We start from the raw sequence: 24,859 nt of genomic DNA on the forward strand, positions 1-24,859 counted from the left end.
TGGCCACTCAAACTTCCCCTCTTCACTCTCAGGTTCCCTGGTTTCCAGCAAGCATCATGGGATCATTTTTCTCCTAGAGCTCAGTTTGTGACTGTGGGGAACAAAGGGCCATCTGTGGTGATGCAGTAGCAGGAAACACTGCTGTGCTCAGTCCCATCATCATGAAGCAGTGCTGGACACAGAGGAGGCAGCTCTCGGCTGCCTTGCACTGGGCACAGGCCACCAGGCTGCTCTGCAGCTTGGCTGTGCCCTCCTGCCCCTTGCTGGGTGCCAGCAGGCAGCTGCTCACAGCTCAGCTGGCAGCAAGACCAGCCTGACTTGACTTTGTAAATCCCTCCCACTATTCTCCAGGAGAAACACAGCCATGCACTGGGCACCTCTTCTGCTGCACTGCATTCTGGGAGCCACAATCCAGTGCGCAAGGAAAACAGCAGAAAGCAGACACTTCTACCTTGTGGATTCACCCCATTTATTGCAGGCAAACAGATGGCAAATAACTAGAACACAGAAAAGTTGTAATCTGACTTTGGCCTCTGATTTTCCTGTGTGATTGGCAGCACAATGAAGGAAAAAAAAATTGTTTATTAAAAAAAAGTGAAAGAGAGGATGAAAATGTTGAACTATTAGTGACATCTCATGTGAACAGATGGAGGATTAATAATGACAAGGAAATTCAAAGCCATGCCTAACATTCCTTATTGCAAACAAGATTCTGCAGGGGGTAGGGATAATGCTCTTCGAGGAAAATCAGCAGAGGATAAATCATCCCCACTGGCTTTGTGAGCAGCACGTTTACTTTGGGAAGACGGTGACCACCTCGTAGCCCTCCGGGGGAATCACCCGTTCCCGCGCGTGCTTCTCGCAGTAGATCAGCTCTCCCACAAAGAAGTGTCCTTTCTGCTTGAGGTTGGTGCCGCAGTCGCTGCACACGTAGCACTCGGGGTGACGCTGCTTGTCCCGGATCTTCACAAACATCCCTCTGGGGAGGAACCAGCACTGCTCAGTGCCCACTGTCTCCCTCCTCCCCAGCCACCTCCCACCCAGCCCAGATTTCTTCTGCTCCTGACAAGTCAAAGTATAGGCCCTACCTCTGGTCAGGCAAATGTTAACAGCACTTTTAGAAGCCCAACATGTGCTGGCATGGAAACTCTCCTCTAGGAAGTGTTTCCCAGCACTGACCTGTGTAAGTTACACAGGGACAGTCCTATAACCTGTGGTGGGAAGAATTACTGTGATGGCATTAGCTGGTGGCTGCAGACAGCACAACAGCATTCAAATGCCCCGGATCAAATGGCAGGCAGTAACTTGACAATCTAGGGAAGCAAAATCCAGGTACAAGCCAACTGGATGGCAGAACAAATGCAGAAATGCAGGGATGAATACTGCACAGCCAGCACTGCCCTTTTGCTAGTGCCTGATGTGTGGGAGAAGCACAGACACTAGATCCTTGTTTTAATCTCAGACATGGCTGCTTGGGAGCTGCAGTGAACAGATCCAGCCAAATGTGGGCCAGCTCTTACTGAAGACTTCACAGCTCAGCCCAACAGATGACTAGGAAAACTACAAAAACTACACAGCAGTTTGTTAACTACCATCAGCCCCAACACAACAATTTTCCAGTATTATTTTGTTCCAGCAGCCATCTCTATTTTCTGTAATTCATTAGTTTTGAGTGCTATTCAAGGCCTTGTGCTTTCTCTCCAGACCTACCCAGCTGGTTGAATAATTACAGGGTTTGTCTCTGATTCATATTTTACAGGCAATGCATTTCCTCTCTAATGAATCTGCTGGTCCAGATGCTCCAGGCATGCCAGGACCATGCAATCACAGTGTAGCGGGTCTCAGCAACAATCTGATAGCCTGTGGCAGGCAGAATCTGAAAAATCAGAATTCTTCCATGACAATGCAGGTTTGGCTACCAGTACTTGACTGCTGTGTAGTCAGCTGTTAAGGGTGTTGCAGAGAAAGAATTTGAAGAATTTGAGGTTGAAAAACAGAGCAACTCTAAGACATAGTTTTTCAATGCCGGGTCCCCCATGTGGTTGCACTTGTATCCAGCAGCTCTGTATCAAACCCAAACCCCAGGTCTGCTGGAGATGGATTTTACCCACATAAAGACAAAAAAACAATATGCCTGCATAGACACAGTGGAGGTGTGAGGTCCTACAGGAGAGTAGGGAGCAGAATGCAGCTCTGCAGTCCCCACTGCCTCTGACCACCAAGGCAAGTCTTCATGCTACGCCTGGGAGCACTGAGACAGGAAATTCATTAAATACACAGGCCCTGAATGAAAAGGTCATTTTGTTTCCAAATGCTGTAAACAGATTTCAGGTCAGCCAAACACTGCAGAAACAACTGCCTCAAGGTTTGAGTCACAGGGATGTGCTCTGGTTTCCACTGATACGGATCTGTAGCTGGAAACCCAACTCCTGCCTCACTGCAGGGACCTGCGAAGTTAGTGTTATAAAAGCTGGTGAGAATAAACGTGCCTTGAGTCTCCTGGAAGCACTGATGTGGGTAAGTGAGGGTGCACTTCCTCAGCCCCTGGCACAGGCATGGGCTGCTCACCTCAACCCCAGGGACAGGCTTACTTACACAATGCCAGATCCACATTTGTCGCACATGGGCAGCTTCTGGGCATTCCCAATCGATGAGGCCACCTTTGTGGTAGGGGCTTTGACGCTCCTAAATCCAGATGGTTTGGTAGGGTCTCCTGGGGGTGGAAGGAGAGTGCTTCAGAGCATGTGACATGCGTGGCTTGAGGCTGTTCCTCTCAAGCAGGTGATCTGCTGGGGGCATGACATTCTTTAACCCCAGCTCTGAGGCAGGGATTCATGCATGGAAAGTGGGCAGGGATTTAGGGATGTGTGGGGAGGAAGGAGAGGAGGGACACAGCTGAACCTCACCCTGGAAATGTGAGGGCTTGAGATGGTGGGCAGTCAGAAGAGATTATTTTCTCATCTTAAAAGCCCATCAGACTTCAGCTGATGTGTCTCACATGCACACATGTGCAAAGCAAAGCCTGAGCCTTGGCAGCACTGGAATCTGCCTGATGTGTCCTGATCACACAAAGTCAAGCTGATTCCCAGATTTGAGCTCAGTGGGTGTTCTGTTGGGAGGCCTGTCAAAGCCCTTTTCCAGTCTGCTGTCTGTTTTACAGTGGAGTTGGTTCCCCCAAGACTCCTGGAAGATTTGGTTAACGAACTCCTTATTGCAGAGCCCTGGGACACTGGGGATAACCTTGCACTCCCCTGCTGTTGCATAGCATGCTCCAGGTATCTCCCTCTTGCAACTTCTCTGGGGCACAGAGGCCCTTCTCTCCTGCTGGGCCTTTGCAGGAGACATTGTGCTGACCTGGATGCCTAAATAAGCAGTGGATCCTAGATGTGGGATACGAGGCAAGCCTTTAAATATTGCAGGGAAAAAGGAGCCTTTTATAAAGTGACACCAATGATGGGACTAATCTCATCTACATGACTTTTCTAAGGGGTTTGACACCAGTTAACAAGGGAAGGAGGCTGCTGAGACTCCCATGGTATTTCACCAGAAACACCTTGGACTGTGAGGGACACTGATGAAACCATTCAGACCAGTGTCAGACCAAGAGCACACTTCCAATGGGCATTCCCAGCGCAAGGGGCGGAAAAACCCTCCAAAGACAGAGCCTGGTGACCAGTCATGTCAGGGACTCACCACAGCCCAGGGCAGCACTGCTGACAGAAGAGGAAAAAGGGGGGAACTGCCTGTCTCAGCTGTGGGGCAGGTGATGCTGTGCTGGTTTGCCTTTAGGGCAGCCTTCAGCTCAGAGGTTTGCACCCAGCTCTGTGCAGATGCTGGTCCAGAGGTACAAGTTCCTTAACCCTCCAAACATGGCAAGAGCCACCTGCCCTCCAAGAGTTGCTGCAAGTGACTGTCACTGGGAAGCAAGCAGCAGCATTTTCAGACTCTACCATATCACTTCTGTTCACTCCCTTTGCCTCAACGAGCACTTTGCTCTTATCAGCAACATCGACAACACGTTTTTAAATCTCTCCTAATCAAACACCCACAGGAACCGTGCCATGTTCCACCCTGGAATACTCTCCATTTTTGAGCACAGGGTCAGGCCTTAAAAGACCACCCATGGTGCTTTTAAACAGCCACATTTGACCGCTGTGCCTGGCCCAGGCTCTCAGCTGGTGTAAGTCAGTGCAGCCCACACAGTCAGCGATGCCCCGGGGCCTTGTCCCAGCCGGGCATGGCTCACAGCTGTCATTCACAGGCCACTGCCTGGAGCCCCGCCGGGAGAAGGTGCCACCCAGTGTGCCATTTATCACAGGGAATGCCATCCAGTATGCCATTTATCAGAGGGAATGCCATCCAGTATGCCATTTATCACACCAAGGATCTGACTTGCAGCAGGCTGTGCTTGTTTGCTGCTGGCCGAGCAGCACAGGCAGGCTGGGCCATGGAGCATTGTCAGCTCACTGTGGAATAATGCCAGAGCCTATCTCGGCCCCCTGATTGGGCAGGCAAACCTTGTGCCAGAGAATCCCAACAATGCTGCAAATCTTCAAAGAAAGATAAAACAGAGAGGCTTTTGCTTCTTATCTTCTTCAGCACTGCTAAGCACAGGGGAGGACCTTGGCTTCGGGAGAAGTCCGGGCTACTCCTTCCATGCAGGAGCTGAACCCTGAGGGCAAGCTGCAAACACTCAATATTTAAAAGATTCTTTCAGGTAGGTATTTTAAAAGCATATTAGAGTCTCCATGATCCTAGTTTCTTTCTTCCTATTATTTCTTTATTTCCTTCATGTTGCTGTTTCCCTACAGATCCCTCAGACCTACCAGCACTTGGCTGATCTGTTTCTCTTTGTGGTGAATATCTCTGCACCAGGCTTTTTTTGGATTAAACTGAACATACCACTGCCAAGCTAATAACACAAAAGACTGGCCTAAGGACAAAAAAAAGGTCATTCTTGAAATTCTTTTCCCATTCATTCATTTTATTTTATGTTTTTTAAGGGGAGAAGAGAGCATGATTTAGCCCCCAAATAAATTAATTGGTTTTTTTATCTTAAACTCTATAGCTCTGAATTGTACAAGTCCAGACCTAAGATCAAGAATGCCAAGAAGAGCGAATTTTCAGAGGTTAAAAGCAATTAACTGCTCATTGTAACCCAGCTTCTATATTTTTATATTCAGCTGCAGAAGGGGATACTTTTTCTTGTGTAGGGGGATGGAGTTCAGAAGCAATAGGACTCACTGAAGAGCACTATCTTGTGATACCATCCAAAGTCTTGGCTCTAAGATGGTCTTTAATCAGTGAATACTATCTTAAAGGGAGCAAAACTTTAGAAACTATAGGAGATTTTGTAACTTTAAAAATTCCTTCTTGATAACTAAATGTTGCAAGGGTTTATTTCTGCAGCGCTCACTCAATGATTAAGCAATGATCTGGGCCCACAAACACTGAAGCTAATAAATGAGAGAATATGAAGTGATCAAATTAGTGACTAGGTCTGTAGGTTTCTGTAGAAGCCACCTACACGTGCTACCTTAAACAATCAGCAGCTAAATGGAAAATAAAGTTTTAAATGCTACTCAACCCAAAGAACAGCAGAGGGGAAGAGCTCAGATCAGGTACTCACCTTTCTCCTCTGACTCCAAGATCTCTTGCAACACAAGAAACGAAGCAGACTGTCTGGGTGGCTCATTTGACTCTTGATTCTCCTGCAGCATCTTGTAAACCTCAGATTGTTTGTCTATGGCAATGCTGCCTGGGGTCTGGTTATGCTGATCTAAACTGAGGAAGGAACACAGAATCCTCTTGTTAAATGGATGAAAACTAAAGGCAATCCCTCTAGCAGAACTTTCAGGATGCATCACATAACTGAAGAATGAACGTGCAAAGCACACGCACGACGGGAGGCCACAAACACAGAGGTGCTGGATGTGCTCCGGGCGGGACCCGCACGCTGGGCTGGGCTGTGCCCACACTGCTGTCAGCAGCTGCTCACTGACTGCCCCCAGCCAGGGCTCTCCCTGCTTCACAGTTACCACACGGTCCAGCAGCTAAAACCTGCCCAGGAAATCACAGCTCTGTTAACAGGAAAGTAAAGAATTCGTGTGCTGGGATGGGAATCCCACCGAGTAGCTGTGCCATCCATGCATGTTCCCTGCATGCATAAACCACCTTACACTGCTACCTTACACCACTGTGAATCTCAAACTAAGAAAATTTATTCCATTAAAAAGAATTCTTTGCAAGTACCCTATGAATTGCTTGTAAATGTCACCTTCACCAAGTAACAGCTGTAGGGTCTAACTAGAAGATTCTCTGATTGGAAGTAATTTAGTCTGGTTTTCAAGTGAGTGTTACTATTTCCATTTTCTAGGGGGAGCCCATTTACAGTATTTTACTAAGGTTATAATGAGCAGGTCGAGGGCAGAGATTTCTCTCAGCTAAGGCTAAGCTCTCAGTGGAGCTGCCCTGAGGTGCTGCTGCCACCCCTCATGTCAGAGGGACTTACATCCTCTACTTAGAGCCCAAGGTGCTTCAGGAGCAGCTTTTCACAGCACAGAGTCATGGTGGTCATTGTGCCACTCGACGGGTCTTTGGGGAATAAAAAGGAGTCTGGAGGCAGTACCTCAGATATACTCCACATGCTGTGGGTAGAGGTTAGGTTAAACTGCAGGAGGTTATTTAGAATATCCCTTGGGAAAAGCTTTCCAATATGTCTATTAACACTGAAATACCAGAGGAGATTGTTGTGGATAGGCAAGGAACCTCCAAGCTAAAGGATTTGAAAATAGTCTGGACAAATATACAGTGGGAATTATTTAAATCAGTGGTTTAAATTGCCAAGTGCTGGACTAAGGGACGGACTAAAGGACACAGGAAGGTCCTGCCTGCCTTGTGTTCTGCAGCTGCAGTAAAACATACACAATAAAATGAAATAGCTGACAAATCTCCTCTGATACCTCAATTCTGTAACGTAGTCTTATAAATATAAATGGTCTACTCGGTTTCACCATTCTTGCACTCTGTGATTGCATGAAAAGTACATAAACATCCTGAAGTTCAGACTAAATTGCAGAGGGAAATCTTTTTCTCAAGGAGGCAACCGCATACTTTCAATGCCAATGACCGATTGAGTCATCTGGGAGTTACTCTACATAATAAACTCTTCAAGAATCAGAAGTAAAATCATCACATGAGTTATAAAATGCTATTTCCATAAAAAGGATTTCATAAAATGTTTCCATCTTTAGCAATTTTCACTGAAGCAGGAAGCACATTAGACATGCAAACAGCTGAACCTTTGAAACCTGAATCTCAGTTACCGAAGCTTTTAACCCAAATAAAATAATTATGTGCCTTCTATTAGACAGAAGATGTCCCATGCTCCATATTACATTCATCTCATGTAAACTCATATACTGCCACTGCTCTATCCACCCATAAAAACATTATGCAAGAAGCCTTTCATTGCAGCTTGCATACTAAGAATGTTTCAATATCATGCATCCAAAAAGCAGAGGCTAAATAATCTTAGAAAGCATTAGAGTCAAACAAAGCCATCATATTTCAACCATGCATTGTGGCAGTGCACAACATACATATCAGCTCTCCCAGGTATGCACCCTATATATCCACTTGCACATACAAGATGTCCAAAAGGATATAAAAACCATCAAACCCAGATTTGTACCAGCAGAGTAAAATACCTCAAACTGTCAGGGCAGGAGGCTATGCTGCTTAAATTAAACAACATCTCCGAAAAGCATGTGTATCTTTTGAAAGGGCAAGGCCACAGGCACAGAAATTGTACCTGCAAGATATTGGGTCTCTGTATTACAGCTGATTTTTGGCACCTTCTATTACACAGGTACTTTATCTGCAGCAATCACCAGCAAATGGTGTCCTTTTCTGTGTACACAAGTTCCCTCATGCAGAAACTTTGTAGGGAACAACCCCAGCCACATTTATTGGGTCTTAGACTTACACAACCATTACTGGATCTCATTGCTGTTACCATGGGAAACTTGCAACACTGACTAATACTTGATCACTGAGCCTTAAATATTGGCAAGAAGATAGTAATAAAAACCATAAAGACACAGCCTTGCACAGAATCTTCAAAAAGCACAGTTTATTTTTTGCTAAGGGTATTTTACTATTTTATGCCAGCCTATTTTGCAACGCTTACAAGAGTCTCAAGGCTACATGAAGGCTCAGTGCTTGGAGCAGTCCCTTTTGCCATTAAACAGTTGCTGATGACTGGGGCTCCTTTGTGACCACTATCAGCTCTCCAGGCCAGCACAGAGAGCTGGCAGTGGGACCACTCCTGGTGTGCACAGTACTGACTACAAGCCAGAGCACTGACTTACAGCAAGTAACTGCACTGAGTAACAAGGCAGGAGTAAATCCTCAGCCTCCCACAATCTCTTGGCTCCTGGCACATGGCAAAGCTTGGCTGCGTGCATCCAGGGGTGAGGACATCAGCTTTTCTGCTTTGAAGTACACTGTTCCCAGAAGGGAATCGTGAGCAGTCCAGGAGCCATGAGATCTGGCTGTGTCCTTTTCTGCCCCATGGAAGCCCTGGGATTGACCACTGTCCTGGGCCACATGTCACACAGCTGCAAGCTGCTTGGTCAATAGCAGAAGGTTCACAATTCATCCTTGACTGGACTCCTGCAAGACAGATAAAAGTGCTTTCTGATTCACCTGTCCTGACACTAAAGTCCTTGCTGTAAAACCCAGAGGCTGTCACTTAGAGGCACTGGCCACAGGGTTCCCAAGTACCACAAGGATGACAGCAAACAGCACCCAGGCCCTGTGATGCTGAGGCTCACCACAGGTCCTGCAGACCTCAGAGCATGCCGAGCATCCTCCACTCCTTTGGGCAGAGGTAGCCTGTGCTGCAGCAACCTCTGCAGACAAACTGGCAGGGGTGGAAACACAGAGTGTCCCTCCATGTGCCTGGTGCCTGCCAGGCTGCTCCAAACTCCTGACTTGTCAGCCAAAGATGGAGAGCATGAGTACCTGCTCCAGCCTGAAATGAAACATGCTCAGCACACATCCATGGCCAATGAAAGAAAAGAACAAAGACCAGCAGCATCTGTCAGTCACAAACAACAAAAGTTATTTCAAGTGCAGGAAAAATACCAGCTTTCAGGATAAAGCACTCTCCTACCCTCAGCAAACCCATCTGCTGCAGGTGGCTCCTCCAGAAAAGCCAGCAGGTGCTGTCAAGTCCCGCTGTGGGGGTGTGCAGGGGGCAGTGGACATACTGACAAGCTAAAAACATGTTTTAGTGTTTCCCATGGTGTTGGGCACAGACACAAGGCAGAGAAAGCTCCTGTGAAGAGTCATGCACTGACATTGGAATGGTGAAATGCAAATGCTGTTTTCTTGTGACCGGACAATGCCATGAGCCACAGACGGGGACGAGGGACTCGTGGACACTGAAATGCAGATGAGCAGGTGTGCTGAGCTGGCTGCAGAGGCCAGGGCAGGTTACCTGGGGAAATCAGGGCTAACAGAAGAGATCTGCCCCTGCAGAGTGTCCATGATGTTGCTCTGTGAATAGAGCTGCAGGGGAGAATTGAACTGCACGTGCAGCACTTTGAGTCCCGGCACCTCCACTTCCACAGGGCTGTTGGGGCAGACCTGGGCCGCGTGCTTCAGCTGCTCAGGCCCCACTCGGACCTGGCTGGGGCTGGAGGAGGAGCTGTGCCTGCGCCGCAGCTCGGAGCTCTGCAGAGGGTCGTACACGGAGGCCACGGGAGCCTGCATCGCACCCACCGGCGATGGGCGGCTGCCAGCCCACGCGTCCACACGGGCAGGGGGAGGTGGGCTGTTCAAGATTTGGTTGGGGTTTACATTGCCAAATTGAGGGCAAAATGCAGGAGGAAGAAAGGAAAGAAGAAAGAAATTAATGAAGGGCAAAGCAAAATACTTCAAGCCATCAAGCAGCTGCAGAATATTGTCTTAAGGACACACCACTGAACACACAACTTTACAGGCTTCTGGCTAATGCTGTGCCTCTGGTCTCATACTCCAGATGTGTCCACACAAAAACTAAAAAGTAAGCCCTCCACGGATAAGCAAATGCATGGGTTGTAAAGCAATGAAGAAGTGGCAGCAGGGGTTTCATTTTACAGTAACTCCCTGCACACACACTTGTGGTCCCACTGTCCAGACAAGGAATGCCACCTTCACTGCTGCTCTCCTCAAAGCTAGCCTTGGCATCCTACTGAGGAGTAATCTCACCTCCCATCCCAAACCAGATATGCTTAGCAGTAGGGCTTCTCCATCCCCACCTGCTTTGTGACATCAAATCCAATGGACATATTTGCTTTTATTTCTCTATGTACTACAGCCCTGCATTTATACCACACACCCTCTAAGGATGAAGCATGGACTAGGTCTCCAGTCACATCACCATGTGCAGTAGCAGGATCAAGTGCTGGGTTCAGATAGCCTGTGTATCTGCAGGATGCAGGGTGGGGATGCAGATAAATGTCAGGTAAACCCAGAGCAAGGTCAGGTATATACCAAATAACTCAGTGAAACAGATGGGCAGGAATTTAAAGGCAGCTGGAAGACTGTGTGTGAAGGGAGAACCTAGACATCCTGTGCTTGTGCACTGGGGAGACTATTCTGGGTGTTTAACATCAGGCTGAGGTCCCTGGCTCTCATTGAAAACCAGCAGTAATTCATTTGCTTTTGATGACTCTGTAAACAAAAGCATGTTAGCATCAAAGCCTCATCCACAGTTTTCCCAGCATGCCTTTGCAACTTGCTGTGTTTCAGCAAGGAAAGGATGAAAGAGATGCCCTGTATCCAAGATGGAGCAGGGCTGGCAATGGATGCTTCTGCTAGGAGGAGCAGAGTGAGCCACAGCTCTAGAAGGAACCCACCTCTTTGCTGACCCCTGCAAGAGAAAGGGATCAGCTACAATGCTCCAGCCAAATCTACCTGGCGTCCAGGGAGCGCTCTCACATGGAGGGGACACCAGAGCAGACTAGGGATCGTATTTCACTGCCAGATGGTCCCATCAGGTTAATGCAATGTCAGATTTCCCTTGTTCTTGCTCTGCTTTTGCCCAGCCCCTGAATGAGGCTGCTGAGTCTACCAGAAGCAAATGAACAATCTGTCAGCTCGTCTGCCAGCTGCAGCACTGTAACTGCCTGGAAGGGACCATGCTGCAGACTGGGCTGCCAATGCAAGGAGCTGGTTTCACTCGCAGGAAAGTTGTCAGGCTTGTGTTAAACCACAATCAGGACTTTGTACCCTGCAACAGCAGAGGCTGAAGTTACTTTTGCCTCCCCATTCTCAAGTCAGAAATTTAATCAAGTATTACCAAAAGCACTGTTCTTCCAGCTTTTATTATAAAAATAGCCAAAGCCTTCTAGGCAGTTTGATATTGCTATGCAGAGGCTTAGGGCAGTTAAGCAACCTGACCGTCACAGCCAGAAAACTTTCAGGTAGCTTCTGGTTTATTACCTCCAATGAAAAAAGGAGAACTTTGAAAATCTAGGATAAAATAATGTCCTTGGTGAGGCTCAGTTGCAAACACAAAAATGAACAGGCCCTTTTAAGGTTGGGACCCTTTTCAATCTCATACATAAAATCCCTCACAGTGAATGAATGTTTCAGCTACTCTTTAAAACTCCTGTGAAAAGCAAAGTTTGATAATAAACCACAGAAATATCCAGACCAAGGCAGAGCCTGGCTATGAATCCCAGGCCAGCTGGGAACAGGGATGGGTGTGCTTCCTTGCACTAGCTGGTGCCATTCCTGCCCAGCATGGCAGTGAAGCAGGCACAAAACACTAACTTTAGGAAGTGCTTGTAACAAGCTATCAGGCACCTGTTCAGACCAGCGGGCTGGTATGTCATGCTGAACGCACGCGGAAACTGCGACGGTCTCTGCTGAACAAAGAAACACAACAGCATTAATTTCATGTCTGCACCCATGAAACATTCCCCACTCCTCTGAGCCCTGTCCCTGGAACAACATCCAGACTTGTGCCTCTTCTACTCCCGTTGTCCTGAAAGAGAGCTTGCCTTGGTTTAACAGACTGGTACCTTTGCAGTGAACTTGTGTCTCCTGAAGCCTTTCCCTGGAGGCCCAGGGAGGGAGGGGGATTGAGGGAGGTACTTACGGCTTGGTAGGCTCCAGGGCCCCAGGTGATGTTTTTGTCTCCACTGCACTGTTGAAGGTCTGGATGTTCTCTGAGGAGTAGAGGCCTGCTGGGCTGTTGTACTGAGCAGTGATCACCCTGGGGGCAGAAGCTGTGGCAGCAGTGAAGGGCACTGCACTCCGATTGTGTGCACTTCCTATGTGCTTTATTTCCTGCATGCAAAGGAGCAGAGGCAACAGTCAGGGGTGCTCAGGCATGCAGGTGGATGCGACAGGGCAGCCCCACAGCACTGCAGTGGTGGCCTCCATGTGTGGTCTCAGCTGAGGAGCAGGTGACCACAACCACCAAAGCAAGTGAGCATCCTCCAATGGCATGAGGGCCCATCCTGGTCGGCTTCAGGATGACCTTCAGGACATTTCAGCATTGACATACTGGCAACAAAAGAGCTCAGAAACACTGCCAGAGCTATTAGCTCAAGGTGCCACACACCTGGGAACTCCTGCAAGCCTACAGTAAGCTACAGGACTAACTTCCTCATGCAAGACTACAGATTTTAAGCATTCCTTGCAATTCCTAAGAGCAGGTTTGATTTCTATGGAAAAGAGAAGATGAGGGGCAGAAAGAAGAGAACTTCTCAATGACATCTGAAAATTCAGCTTCCTTTAGATGAGGCAACCCAAAAAAGAAGGGATTTGTCATTACTGCAAGTGCTCTGGAGCATCTCTGCTCCTTCAGCTAAGACCACAGTACACAGCTGTCACTGATGAACAACTTTGGAATTTCTGGACAAGAAAATCCACAACAAAGGTGTGAAGTGCCATTGTCAATACAAAAGATTGTCCACAGGCAGTGACAGCTAACTTTCAGCAACTTCTTCAGTGTCAGAAGTACAAAATATCACCCAGATGTTCTGTGTTTGCTGCAAACTGGAGGCTTCCAGCAGTGGTAGTGTATACTTAGAAACATAGGCTACAATCTAATGAGAAAAAGGGCAAATCCAAGTTAAATAAGACTTGAGCTAGGACTCTTCTTAATCACAGGCAGTGCTAACAAAAATAAGGACATTTCTAAGCCCTTTCACCAGTTCAGCAGGCTGGGAATTAGCAGCCTTCTGGCAGAGATAACAACATCCAGGGCTTTTTTCTCCCCAGAGAAGATGCTTGACAAAAGCAAGAAGAAAGTATAATTTGGCCTCACTAGAGCAGGCATAAGAAAGGACAAAGAGCCACAGAGGTGGCTGAGGTATTGAGGGCTAAGAGAAGGCACCAAAACACAATTTTTGAAATGTTTCAGGCAGCCATAGAGATTGGGCATGGCTTCAATACATGGCTAACAGCCAATGGCACAGGATGAAAGGGGGCACTTCTCAGCCTCCTGGGTCCCAGCTCTAACCCAACTAGTTCCCACTCCCACTCCAAACAGGCCCTGACTTCTACAGCAATGACGTGAGCTTTGACTGCGCTGTGAACATCTCACAGCGCTTGTTTGATAGAGATACAGTTACAAGATAAACACTCATTAGACAAAAAGCATGACTTAAATCCCCTTACAGATTTTTCTTTAAATCACTTTTTTGTCTCCAGACTTCCTTAGGCAGCTGGCTAGTCTTCCCAGACTGACAGATGGGAGTCATCCCACTTCATGGCATTTGAATGCTATTTATGGCATCAAGCAGAGCACAGAATCCCTCAGAGAAGAGCGGCTTGGATCCAAAAGCCCTCATGAGTTACAAGCCATTTGAAATCAGCAGGGTAGCTCAAGATGTTCAGGTGTGGAGTGACAAGACTGCTCTCCCACAGCTTTCTGGCCAATATGTATGGATGTTAGCCATTAAACTTTCCCACACACCAAAGGGAAAATGACCCTGGAGTAATTAGCTAATCTCCCTTTGTTGTAATCTCAATCAAACCACATAACAGGACTTGTGAAAATAGTCCTTCCCATGGCAAAAATGTGGATTTTAGCAAAAAAAAAATTACTTTAACCCGTATATCAAACCATGGGGAACCGTTATATCAGCACTAAATACACATGGTAGCCCACCATTCAGAGGCCATGAGTGGGAGAGGGTTACAGATGTGCACATAAATACTCGGTTTCATGGAAGATTGAGGCAGAAGATTTAGGCTAAGAGGGGGTATATTCTTAGGTCAAATAGACTCCACATTGAAATCATGTCACAAGATGTGTGGAGGAAACATTTAAGCATTAATCAAGAATTAAGGAAAGTAATTTACAGTTTGGTTGGGTTTTTTTTAAACTCTGGTTTCCTAAGAAAGTAAAGTGTCTCAATTACATACCCAACATGCACACAGGCATATTGAATCTTTGAATGTGTCAGCCAAGGCAAATTGAGTTTGACAGTGATAGAGGCCTCAAGGATCCTTATCCTCCTGCAAGTGTTGAGACAGAAAGAACAGGGCAGCTACATGGAGAAGAGAGACTGACATCACATTAGTGCCTTGACTCCAAGAGCTGCAACACACACTCTGGCACAGAATCCACATCGGAGCTTTTGTCCTGCTTTTGGACACCAGGTAGGTTTTCTGCTGTGTAGTAACACCAAGACCATAAGTTAAGCTTTCAAAAGTGTTGGGGCGTCTCCAGGAGCTCTCAGATGTATAGAGGTCACTGACTATAAGGGAGTTTAACAGTTAAACAGAGAAATTGGTGCAGAACCTGGTGTCTGAAGATTGGACAAATCCCATGTGGAGAACATCACAGAAAGTGAATAACTCAAGAGTATACAGACAAGTATAACAAGAGCAGTAGCATTATAAAGTGCTCTTGGATAATCCAAATTCTCCAGCAGTTCTTGTTACACCATGCTGTTCTTTTTGCTCAAGCTGTGGAAGGAATTTGCAAAGAACAAGTGCCTTCATGATCCCAAGATCAAAAGATAATGTGTTCTCACTGTCAAATATATTTATCTAGGGATTTTCCAGAACTGCCAACCTAGGGCCTGTGCTGTGCAGCAGTTTTGTTAAAGCCCCAGCTCCTGGAATCATATTTATGTGACAGTCTCTCACTTACTACTGGAAAAAAAGTCAGATAAGTGACACTCCCAAAAACCCGTCACCAGCAGGCAAGTGGAAAACATTAGTGCAAAAACCCAGCTACGCTGTGCATATGTGTGGGGACAGCACCCAGTTTGTGCATTTGAGATGCCTAGGGTTTGCAGCATCTCTAAGGCTGTGGCCTTAGAGGACCAGGACCAACACAAGGAAAAGGGGGCAAGTAGCATTAAACAGCATTCCTGGCTGGAGCACAGACTGCAAGAGCAATAAGCAATGGTCTGTTGCAGAGGGAAGAACTGGCAGTCACCTAAAAGGACATGATCTTATCCAGTCAGGACATGACCTGCTCTTTTTTTGAGAGTAGTACAGAGGAGTGTGATTAATGTTATATCCCTTCAGAGACACCTTCTGTTGGCACCTGCAGGCAGAACTGGAAGCGCTTGCCTCACTCTCCCAGCCAGCTGTGGCACTACCTCAGTGCCCTTACACCACCCTCTCAGCAGCAAGCAGGGATACCAGCAGTGGTTATTTTGGTCTGAGCTGGGGTATGGAAGCTCCCAAGCTACCAGGCAGGATATTCAAGAGCATTATTTTACCACTATAAACTGATACCATGGTAGTGAAATTGCTTTGTCTGCACAGACATCAGCCTTGCTCCTCTCCTTCCTTTGCAGGGGTTATGTTTCCACAGGGCCCAGCAGAGTGACTAGACCAAGCTAAACTAGATTAGCAACTGCATAGACTTCTCTACCAGCTGCTTCTGAACTCTCACTTCACTTTGAAATTGAAGCAATTCCTTCAACAGCCTCCTCCCTATCTAAAGCTAGCTCCCATAAGAACAAGCTCAAAATGGCTTTGGAGCACAACCCCATGTGCTCCTGCTGCAAATGTCCCCATCTCACAGAAAAAAAAAAAATCGATTTTTTTTTCAATCCCAAGGACAAACAACATTTGTAGCTTCAGGTCAGACATGCACATCTTCTGCCAGATGAGTTTTCTGGGTGCTGGCTGTTAGTGGCAGCAGCCCTCTCTGGGGCAGATGGGACACAGCTGTGCACTGCAGGCACTGCAACACAGCCCTTCCAGCTGGGTCCTAAGGGGGTCCCACTGCCACCACCACAGCCTGCAGGCAGGGAGCTGCCAGCAAAGGTGCCAGGCTGTGAGGATGGGGAAAACATCCCTGTGCCAGGGCAGGAAGCAGATCAGCATTTCCTACTGCACCAGCTGCAGGCTGCGTCATGGGGAATTATCAGGGAAAACAATGGCCCCTTCCTCCCTCTCATATGAGGCCATCCTCAGTGACACTGACGTGCAGGCTGTAAAATCCCCACAGCTACATCAGCTGTCACTGCTGTGCCTGCAGCCAGCCAGCAGCTTGCAGCATGAGAGTCTGCTTCCTCCTCACCAACACTTCCACCACTGGACCCATGTACACCATTGGGAGTGGGGGCAGGCAGCTTCAGGGAAATTCCCCAGCTGTCAGTGAAGCAGACAGACAGACAGCCCAGGATGAGCTATCTATCTATCAGCTGAGCTGGGACCCATCCAGTGGCACAAAGCCATCTGGACACCTTCATGGCCTCGTGCCCTCGAGCAGGTTGGGAGCAGACTGGGCTGAGGGTGGCCTCTTGGGTCCCTTGCACCCTGCAGTGACGTGGCCAAGGCCATCCTGTGTAGGGCCTGTATGGACGTCACCACCAGAAACAGGAAAAATCTGGAGGCTTTTTGTACTCACTGAATAAACTAAACCAAGATGAGCGGGGTCAAGCAGCCTCTCCCCGTTAAGTGGGGTTTTCCTCTCCCCACAGCATGGTTGAAGGCATTCAGCTGGGCTAGACCCTCACAGGTGCTGGCTAATGCCTGCTGCCACCCACCTACAGCACCCTGACTCCCCTGCCTGCCCTCTCCCCTTCCCAGGCCACCTCTCTGTAGTCTGGAGGAAAGAGAGGTCAAACATGGAGCAAAGGCCTGCTTGAAGCCAAAAACTACTTTCAGGTGTGCAGTAGTGATTTGAAGACTGGCCAGCTCTTGGAGTCAGGGGATTCCCTCTCACCTCACGTCACAAACTAAAGAAGAAAAAAAAAAAAAAATCAGCACCCAGACACTGCAGTTGCAGGGAAAAGCAAAAGCCTTCACAGGCGCCTGGAGCAGCCAAGTGAACCAGCAAAACTTGCTGCCTCACAGGGCCTCAGAAACATGGGGCGTTTTTGCATCCCAAGTCAGAGCCCAGAGGCTCAGGGCAGGCAATGCTGGATTGCACACCTCAAGAGCCACGCCAAAAGGAAACAAGATGAAACATTTCTCAGCACAAATGTTTACTCATCTCTAAGAAAACGGGCCCCTGACCAAACCTCAGAGTGTGAGAGCACTCTGGTCCCGTGGGCAGCGAAGGAGAGCAGAGACCAGCAGGCAAACCCCCAGCTTCATCCTCGCCCTTGCAAAGCCACCCAGGGAGCAAAGGCCACAGCCGTGACCAGCGGGCGTGTCTGGGGACAGGCTGCTTGTGCCAAACACACAGCAACAGCTCAGGAGAGGACATCTTCATGGCAAACTCCACCCCATGCTATGTTTCATCAGCTGTGATCACAAGTATTAAGAAGTGCCTTTACTTTCACCTCTCCCTCTATTATTGTTTGGGGTTTTTCAGCTATGGAAGGATTTTTTGCAATGCTTTGAAATCTGATTAAAAATTAGGAAGGGTTTGGGGTTTTGTTATTGTAGGGGGGTAAAACAATAAGATTAGCTTCCCACATCCTCTCCCTCCACGTCCCTGACACATTCCACACCCATGCAGTAATGCCTTTTAACCAAAACCAGCAGGTCGCAATATGCCAGCACAGTTCCCAGTCCCAGTATTGTTACTTTATATACCTCTTGCCTCATGCATTGCCCACACATGCACAGCCTTATCAAAGGCCAGGCCAGCCACACACCCAGTTTCTATAGCCCCCGCCTGCTTCGTATCCAAGGAAATAAAATACACAAGATGGAAACAATGACATCACTCTGTAAGAATAAGGATGAACACAGGACAGACACTTTTAAGAAGCTTTGGGAAGACAGAAGTGGCTGTCTATTTCCACCATCCTAAAAATACCCTGATTCACCCTCAGAACTCCTCCAGCTGCTAGGTTATTTCTGAAGGTTATTTCTATTAAATAAAAGTCCTTATGTTTGAAAAACCTTACTTTTTGTGGTTAAGAAGAACTGAACTATCCATCTCAAACCAAGAGTTTTTACTGGCATTCTCAAGGTCTGATGTTAATACTTGTGCCTTATTGCAAAGGGGATATATAGTCTGCAGGGAGCGGGACAAGTTTTTGAAGGCAGTCTGGATATTGACTGTCCTTGAAGCTGGACTCTTTCAGATCTTTCTCTATATTAGCTCACTCAGCAAAAACAGAGACCTGGACCCCACTGGCATCTGTATATTACCAAAAAACCCAAAACAAAATAAAAATACCCAAACAAACAAAAAACCAAAACAGACCCCAGGTCTGACAAGACTTAGCACAGTTAGAAGATATAGAATTTTATTGTTTATTTTACCAAGAGGCAATTCAGCCCCTTGGGTACAGCTGGGCCCCATGGGCCCTGTGTGACCCACGATCACCAGAGGGCATGGCTGACTTGAAGTTCTGCTGGTCTCTGGTCAGTATCATAAGCATTAAAATTACCGTAGCCATCATGTAACTTGTTCTCTCTTGCTGTGACCACTTTTCTCAAGAGACATTAAGCAGAAGGGAGAGACAGACATGTTATTTTAGTCTTTCCCACTGTTGTGAGGAAAAGACCTTGATGGGAAAATGCCACTGAGCTATCAGCCTTAGGATCTGGGTTAGAAGTGCAAGTGAACTAACTGAGTAAATATGCTAAGAAGACTGTAATTTCCTTCCTCCAGTGTTGCCATGGGCACCAAAACAAAGCTAGGTCAGCTGCTGAGCCATCAACACCGACAAGCTGCTGCCCCTTTTGATGAAATGCAATTTTGTCATCACTCTTGCCTCCGTTTAAATTAATTTGGAGGGATAAGGATAATGGCAATGAAATAATAATAAGACTGTAGCTCTTTCATGGGCAAAGATCAGCTTAGACAATGAAGTCAGTCTTTGGACTCAGGACTTCAGGGAATGCATGGGAAGTTGCAGAATGGCTTTTTATTTTCCAAAGGCAAATAAAAGTATCTATTCCAAGTTAGGGAAAACATTTCCACAGGCATGATGCAGCATGTCACCAAATATTAGCCTCCAAAAGGATTACAGCAGTAAACAAATAGTCCATTTCAAATAGGGTAAAAAATGTGTGAGCAGGGATCTTAAAATACGTAGCTAGTCATAGACAAGCTCTTAAGCACTGGTTCCTGAGACAAACTGAAAATTAGGTTATTTTGCAAGATTTTTTGCAAAGATTTAGCAGCTACATCAGTAAAATATGAAGACAAAAAGAAGGTGGACAAGCATGAAAAACTTTTAAGATACCAAAGGTAGGAGAGACAATATCTAACAAACTAATTCTAAGACAGATGGTAATATATCTGAATAAATCAATCTCTACAGCAAGGGTTTTAAAGGCTTTTTTTTTTTTTTGAGCCTGAAGTAAGGCTACTCACAGGTATGATTTTTGGTCTGTGTTCAAAGAGCTATGTGCAAAGCCAATGAGAACCATTGTCAGAGGACCCTGGACCAGGATTTAAACAAACCACTCAGCACTCAGCACATCCTATTTTCTTTGGTAAGTGAATTAATAAGTGCTCTGCACTAGACTGTTGCCAAGAAAAGCAAAGATACTGTTTTCACTGGCCAGCAAGTTAAAAAAACCTGAATAGCTCAGTTTTGCCTTCGAAGATTCAGCTCTACTCACAGCTTCAACCAGTCATGCTGGAAAAATGAAATCAGCATCTTTGTGGTAAAATTCATAGCAGTGTGCCATGTTGGCATACATACACATAGCTTTTTCTGCACTCTGCTACTGCTGATTTGCAGCAGGCCTGGCCCTGATGATGCTGCAAAGACACAGCCCCAGAGCGACTTGGCCAACACTTGCCACATGCTCTGGCAGGAATCAGCATGCTCTTCTGAATTCACGCTCCAAGCAGAAACACCTCACTACAAAACTTACTTGCTGTAGTCAGCTACTGAAAAAGCAAATGGGAAAAAACTCCCAAACAATCCACCAAACAACAAACCCCACAACCTTACAACTTGATGATATTCCTGACACTTTGGCATAGCAAATTAGGATGTTCAGGCACAGTTATGCCTTAAGAGCAAACAGGAGCTTGTGGTTTGGAGACATGATGCATCTCCCCTCACACTGCTGAGTTCCTGTCTCAGTATGCAGCAAGTGAAGCCCCATAAAGTTAAGCTCAGTGCTCTGAACAGCAGCAAACCCCACTCACATACACAACTGTAAATTATTTAATCTGCTTTAATTTAAAGGAAGGGAATAAGAAAAGACAAGACTTCTGTGAGTTTAAATGTTCCTTTCACACCAGGAAATAACTCTTCTAGCATTAGCCATCAAAGGGGTCAAGGCTAATTTTCAGGCAACCATTGATTCTTAGTACAAGATTAAGATAATGGTTACTGCTCAGAGATAAGCTCTGTAACACGAATTTCTCCACTCAGCTGTGCATCAAATTCTCCTGCTCAAGTCAGTTACAGGTTATTACCAATAAATTCAGTTGTACTATATTTATAAACTAGCAGTATCAGGGTATCTATCCAGTGGCCAGAGCCAGAACCAGATCAAAGACTTAGGAGGGAATGTCTTCCACCACCAGCATTACTGCTAAATCCTGACCATCTATCCAGATTGGACTGTGGTGGGGCAGTGAGTCACAGGGGAGTTCAGCAGCAGGTTTCTTGCTGCAGTTAACTAAAATTAGTGAGCTACTTTAAAATCCCACCTAGGGCATGTGTTGTGCTGTACGTTTGATTTTATGGCATTTAGCTGAATTCTTGCTAATGGCTGCATTGGGAAATTGGTCTCTAGGATTGAGTCTCCTGCTGAAATAATGTCAGCTCTCTGCATCACTGTAGCAAAGCCTCAGTGCAGACTCTGCCCCACTCCTTTGGCAAGAGATAGCCTCCAAGTCCCAAGGTTGAAGCAGAGCCTTTCCAAAACCTGGGCAGCAGAAGGCACAGACCAGACCTCAGCTCAACAGCGTCACAGACAGGTGTCACTACATGGCTCCAGCTCAAACTAAGTCAAAATGGCTCAGTTTCACACTGTGCCTTGGCAGAGTTATGAAATACCTGGAGAATGCCGCACCAATTTCTTGGGCCAAGCAACACAGAGAAGCCTGATGTGAAAGAGAACATGGACAGATCCCAGGCCAAGGTCTGGGCAGGGTGTTGCTGCACATGTGCTGCTTTAGTCTCAGGTCCTTTCCAACCAAAACAGCCATGTTAGTGCTTAATTAATTGCAGAGTCAAACTAGTTTTATAATCTACTTATTTTGCTAGAAAGACTCACATGGGATGTGTGCTTGGGCCAGAATCCACTGGGGCCATGTCACTGCCCCAGTGAAAATCCAGAGGAATGCCACTGACTTTAGTGTAGTTATTTTGGATTTTTGCAGTGCAGTCCTCTAATCTAGCCCAGGCAGTGCCCTTGCACAGGTTGCTGTTATTACTACATTTACTTGACAGAGGCAGCAGGCCAATGAAGCAAAGTTGTCAACAGGTTACAAAACCAACTTCCTAAACAGAGGCTGCATGATCTGCCACACAGATAAAAATGTAAGATGCTGGTGTATTTCTCTTCCACCTTCTCCACAGCAAGAATGCTAAGAGCTTACTGAGTAAGAGAAAAAAATCCAAACCAAACCAAGAGAAAACACTGAGTCAATAATATTCCTCACCTCTCAAGTCTTTTCTATCTATGACAACCAACTGGCTTAGTACAGTAGCAATGATTTACTGAGCCACACCTCTACAGTGCCTTCTGTGCCTTGTGGTAGGTGGGAGCACGCAGATGGCAGGAGACACCTCTGACCCAAGCAGGTTACCTCAGGCATGGCACCCAATTAGCTCTCCACAGCAACTGGCTTCTCACCATGAGGGAGGGAGTCCAACTCTCAAGGGCCACACGATCTCTGATAGTATGGGGCATGATGCTACCCCCAACATGATTTACAGAGGGACATATGCTCAGCTCCTAGGAGGATCAGGCCCAGAACTTCTCTCGCAGGAGTGAGAGGGAACAAGAGCAGTTATTCCAGGACTTACCTGTGGCTCAGAGGCCAGATTCATCTTATAAGGATGTGTCTTTCCCTCCTCGCTTACAAGTGGTGACCAGACTTTTGCCTCCGTTCTGCAACACACAAATTTTGAATCATTAATCTGTTTTCATCAGTGAAAACCGTAATCGTTATTAAAAGACTCAAAGTTGATCAATTTCTCAAACATTTCCACAGTCTCATATATAGCACAACCCACATCAGGAGGAATCCAGACAGCCTCATTTAAGTACACAATGTAGGTGGCTTAGATAAGTGAAGTCCTTGGAGCAAGACAAGATCTCAGTAGCGACTGTCCTGGCTTACTCTCTGTGACTCCACAGGCAACACATCAGGCATGGGCTTCCACCCAGGCTGTCAAGCTCGGGGCTACCCAAAAGCAGAAGCTGGAGATATCCCACAGATGCCTTAATTAAGTGGGACAAATCAGATTGCTATGTGCTTCGGCTTTTATGGGTAGCCAGGAAGAGGAATGATTCTTGTCTGTATTTACTATATAAAGAACATTTTGTTCTTGAGGTTGAACTGCCTTGGAGATAAGCTAGAAATATTTTCTCATTTGGGTCTCCCAAATTTTCTTCTTATTTATAGTGGTATCCATGTTGAACAAACAGAAGCCTTGTGGAATGATGAAAAAAAAAATAAAACTCCTCGCCTGCAATGGGACTCAGAACTGAGAGGACCTCATGTGACCGAGAAAGTCTACATAACCTTTACTGGTCTGTGGTCTGACCCAATTACTCACAGTAGTCTGAAACACAAGTCAAGATCTACAACTAAAACCAGCTGCTTTTACCATCATCATTGTGGAATTCTGCTATGTCCCAAAGAACGACAAAAAAGTGGTGAGGAAGAAGTAGAGTGCTTGGATTTGCTCGAAATATGTTGTGGGAAGCATTTCTCAGAAGTAAAGACAGTAGTTACCATCTCAGATACAATAAACAGTGCCACTTTTCCCAAACATTGGAATAGTAGGGAATGAGTGACTGCAGTATGATTGAATGAAAACTGCTGTTCAATGCTAAACATTGCATCATGCAGCAAACAGATGACTGATAAACTCTCAGGATGAGGTCTGAAAACCATGCTCTGTCCTGTTGACAGGAGCCCTTTCTGTAATCTGGAACTGGAAGTAGATGTACTTCCTAGGTATTTGTGGGTCAAGGACTAGCTATAATTTAAGTACTTAGTTAGCAAAACAGGAATGCTTCCATTGCAAATTAACTGGATAAATGTAAAGAGATTTTTCAGTTAAAGAAGGGAGGAAGAGACTAGAAGAAGAAAAGGCTGACAAGGATGGAGAAACACAGTATAGAGCTACCCACAATATATTCAGTCTGGTGTGCACCATTCCTCTAAAATCCCTCCAAAGTCACAACGTTTTTTAAACAGCCCAAACTTAGCTGAGATGCACATATACATTCCAGACATTTGCTGCATAAATAGCATTTCAATATTTGCACCTAGAGGGCAGCTCAGTGAGAGGAGATGTGAGGCAGCATTCTCAGCCAGGAAAGAAGAATAGTTTTATGGATCTGCTATTCCCTTTATTGCACAGTGGACTTTACACAGAAGAAACCGAATGAAGGCTGCTGTGCTGTACCTCCTTTCACAGGAAAAGTACAAACACACAGGTCACACCTGATATCCTTTATAGGTATTCAGGAACAGCAAACCTTTGACTCTTGGTTATTGCATCCTGCAAGCCCAGCTGATACCTGACAACCCATGCCACTCAAATGCTGCTATCTGGCAAGCTGGGGCACACACAGACAAGTATGACTAACAGCTGCATGGTATCAGATCCACACCAATCTGATCATCATCTTGTCACAACAGCTGCTGTTACTGGATGTCCAACATGTCTCAGGTGAATACAAAACAACAATTCTCTCCTTGCTTCTGGACACCTGTGCTTTAAGGTGCCTGAGGAACCAGCAATTTCACTCAGATTGTGGCTATCAAGCCTCACAAAGTCCCACCCATTTCCAGGATAGCTGTATTTTCCACACCTGAAGACTGTTTGCATATAGGGAAGCAGCCAGATGACCAATACAAAGCCTTATTCCTTGGAAGTGTTTGGTGATCATGTGTGACCAAGTTTCATCTCCTCTGGAAAAACAGGGGACACAGCAAAATGTATGGAAATGAGACACCCAGCCAGCCAGACTATAAGCAAAAGGACATTGGCTGGAGATGAAGGAGCAGCTCAGAGAGCCTTAAACACTTCTGATTTCTAGCATGAGGCATCCCTATGCCAGTTCTCGCAGCAGTGATCCAAGAACTTTTGAGGTAGCATTTTCTTTCATAGCAGTTTATTATAAGCTTTCAGAAGTATGAGAAGGCTTTATTCACACTGAAAAATTTAAGCCTAGAGCAGGCCAGTGTATGAATATGGAACAGAAACTTCCCCCCAGGCACTTGTTTTCATCCCACTGGCCCTAAATGCATTTTGAGGTGCTGATG

General features: G+C 46.3%; 1 protein-coding gene across 6 annotated transcripts in view; it reads right to left on the reverse strand.

Moving 5' to 3' along the window:
• Positions 1–562: 562 nt before the first annotated feature.
• Positions 563–24,859, reverse strand: part of PDLIM1 (PDZ and LIM domain 1) — a 44,513-nt gene continuing 20,216 nt past the window's right edge. For 2 of the 6 annotated variants that reach the window (XM_036385810.2, XM_036385809.2), the window contains exons 3-8: positions 22,383–22,467; positions 12,155–12,345; positions 9,506–9,841; positions 5,630–5,784; positions 2,596–2,713; positions 563–979 (exon numbers count right to left, since the gene is read on the reverse strand). In XM_036385810.2, the coding sequence (XP_036241703.1) occupies positions 793–979; positions 2,596–2,713; positions 5,630–5,784; positions 9,506–9,841; positions 12,155–12,345; positions 22,383–22,467 (1,072 nt within the window). In that variant the 3' untranslated portion in view covers positions 563–792. The other 4 variants (XM_036385814.2, XM_036385815.2, XM_036385812.2 and 1 more) reach the window with 4 other exon arrangements.

The sequence above is a fragment of the Molothrus ater genome, chromosome 8 (assembly GCF_012460135.2).
Source record: "Molothrus ater isolate BHLD 08-10-18 breed brown headed cowbird chromosome 8, BPBGC_Mater_1.1, whole genome shotgun sequence".
NCBI classification, from domain to species: domain Eukaryota; kingdom Metazoa; phylum Chordata; class Aves; order Passeriformes; family Icteridae; genus Molothrus; species Molothrus ater.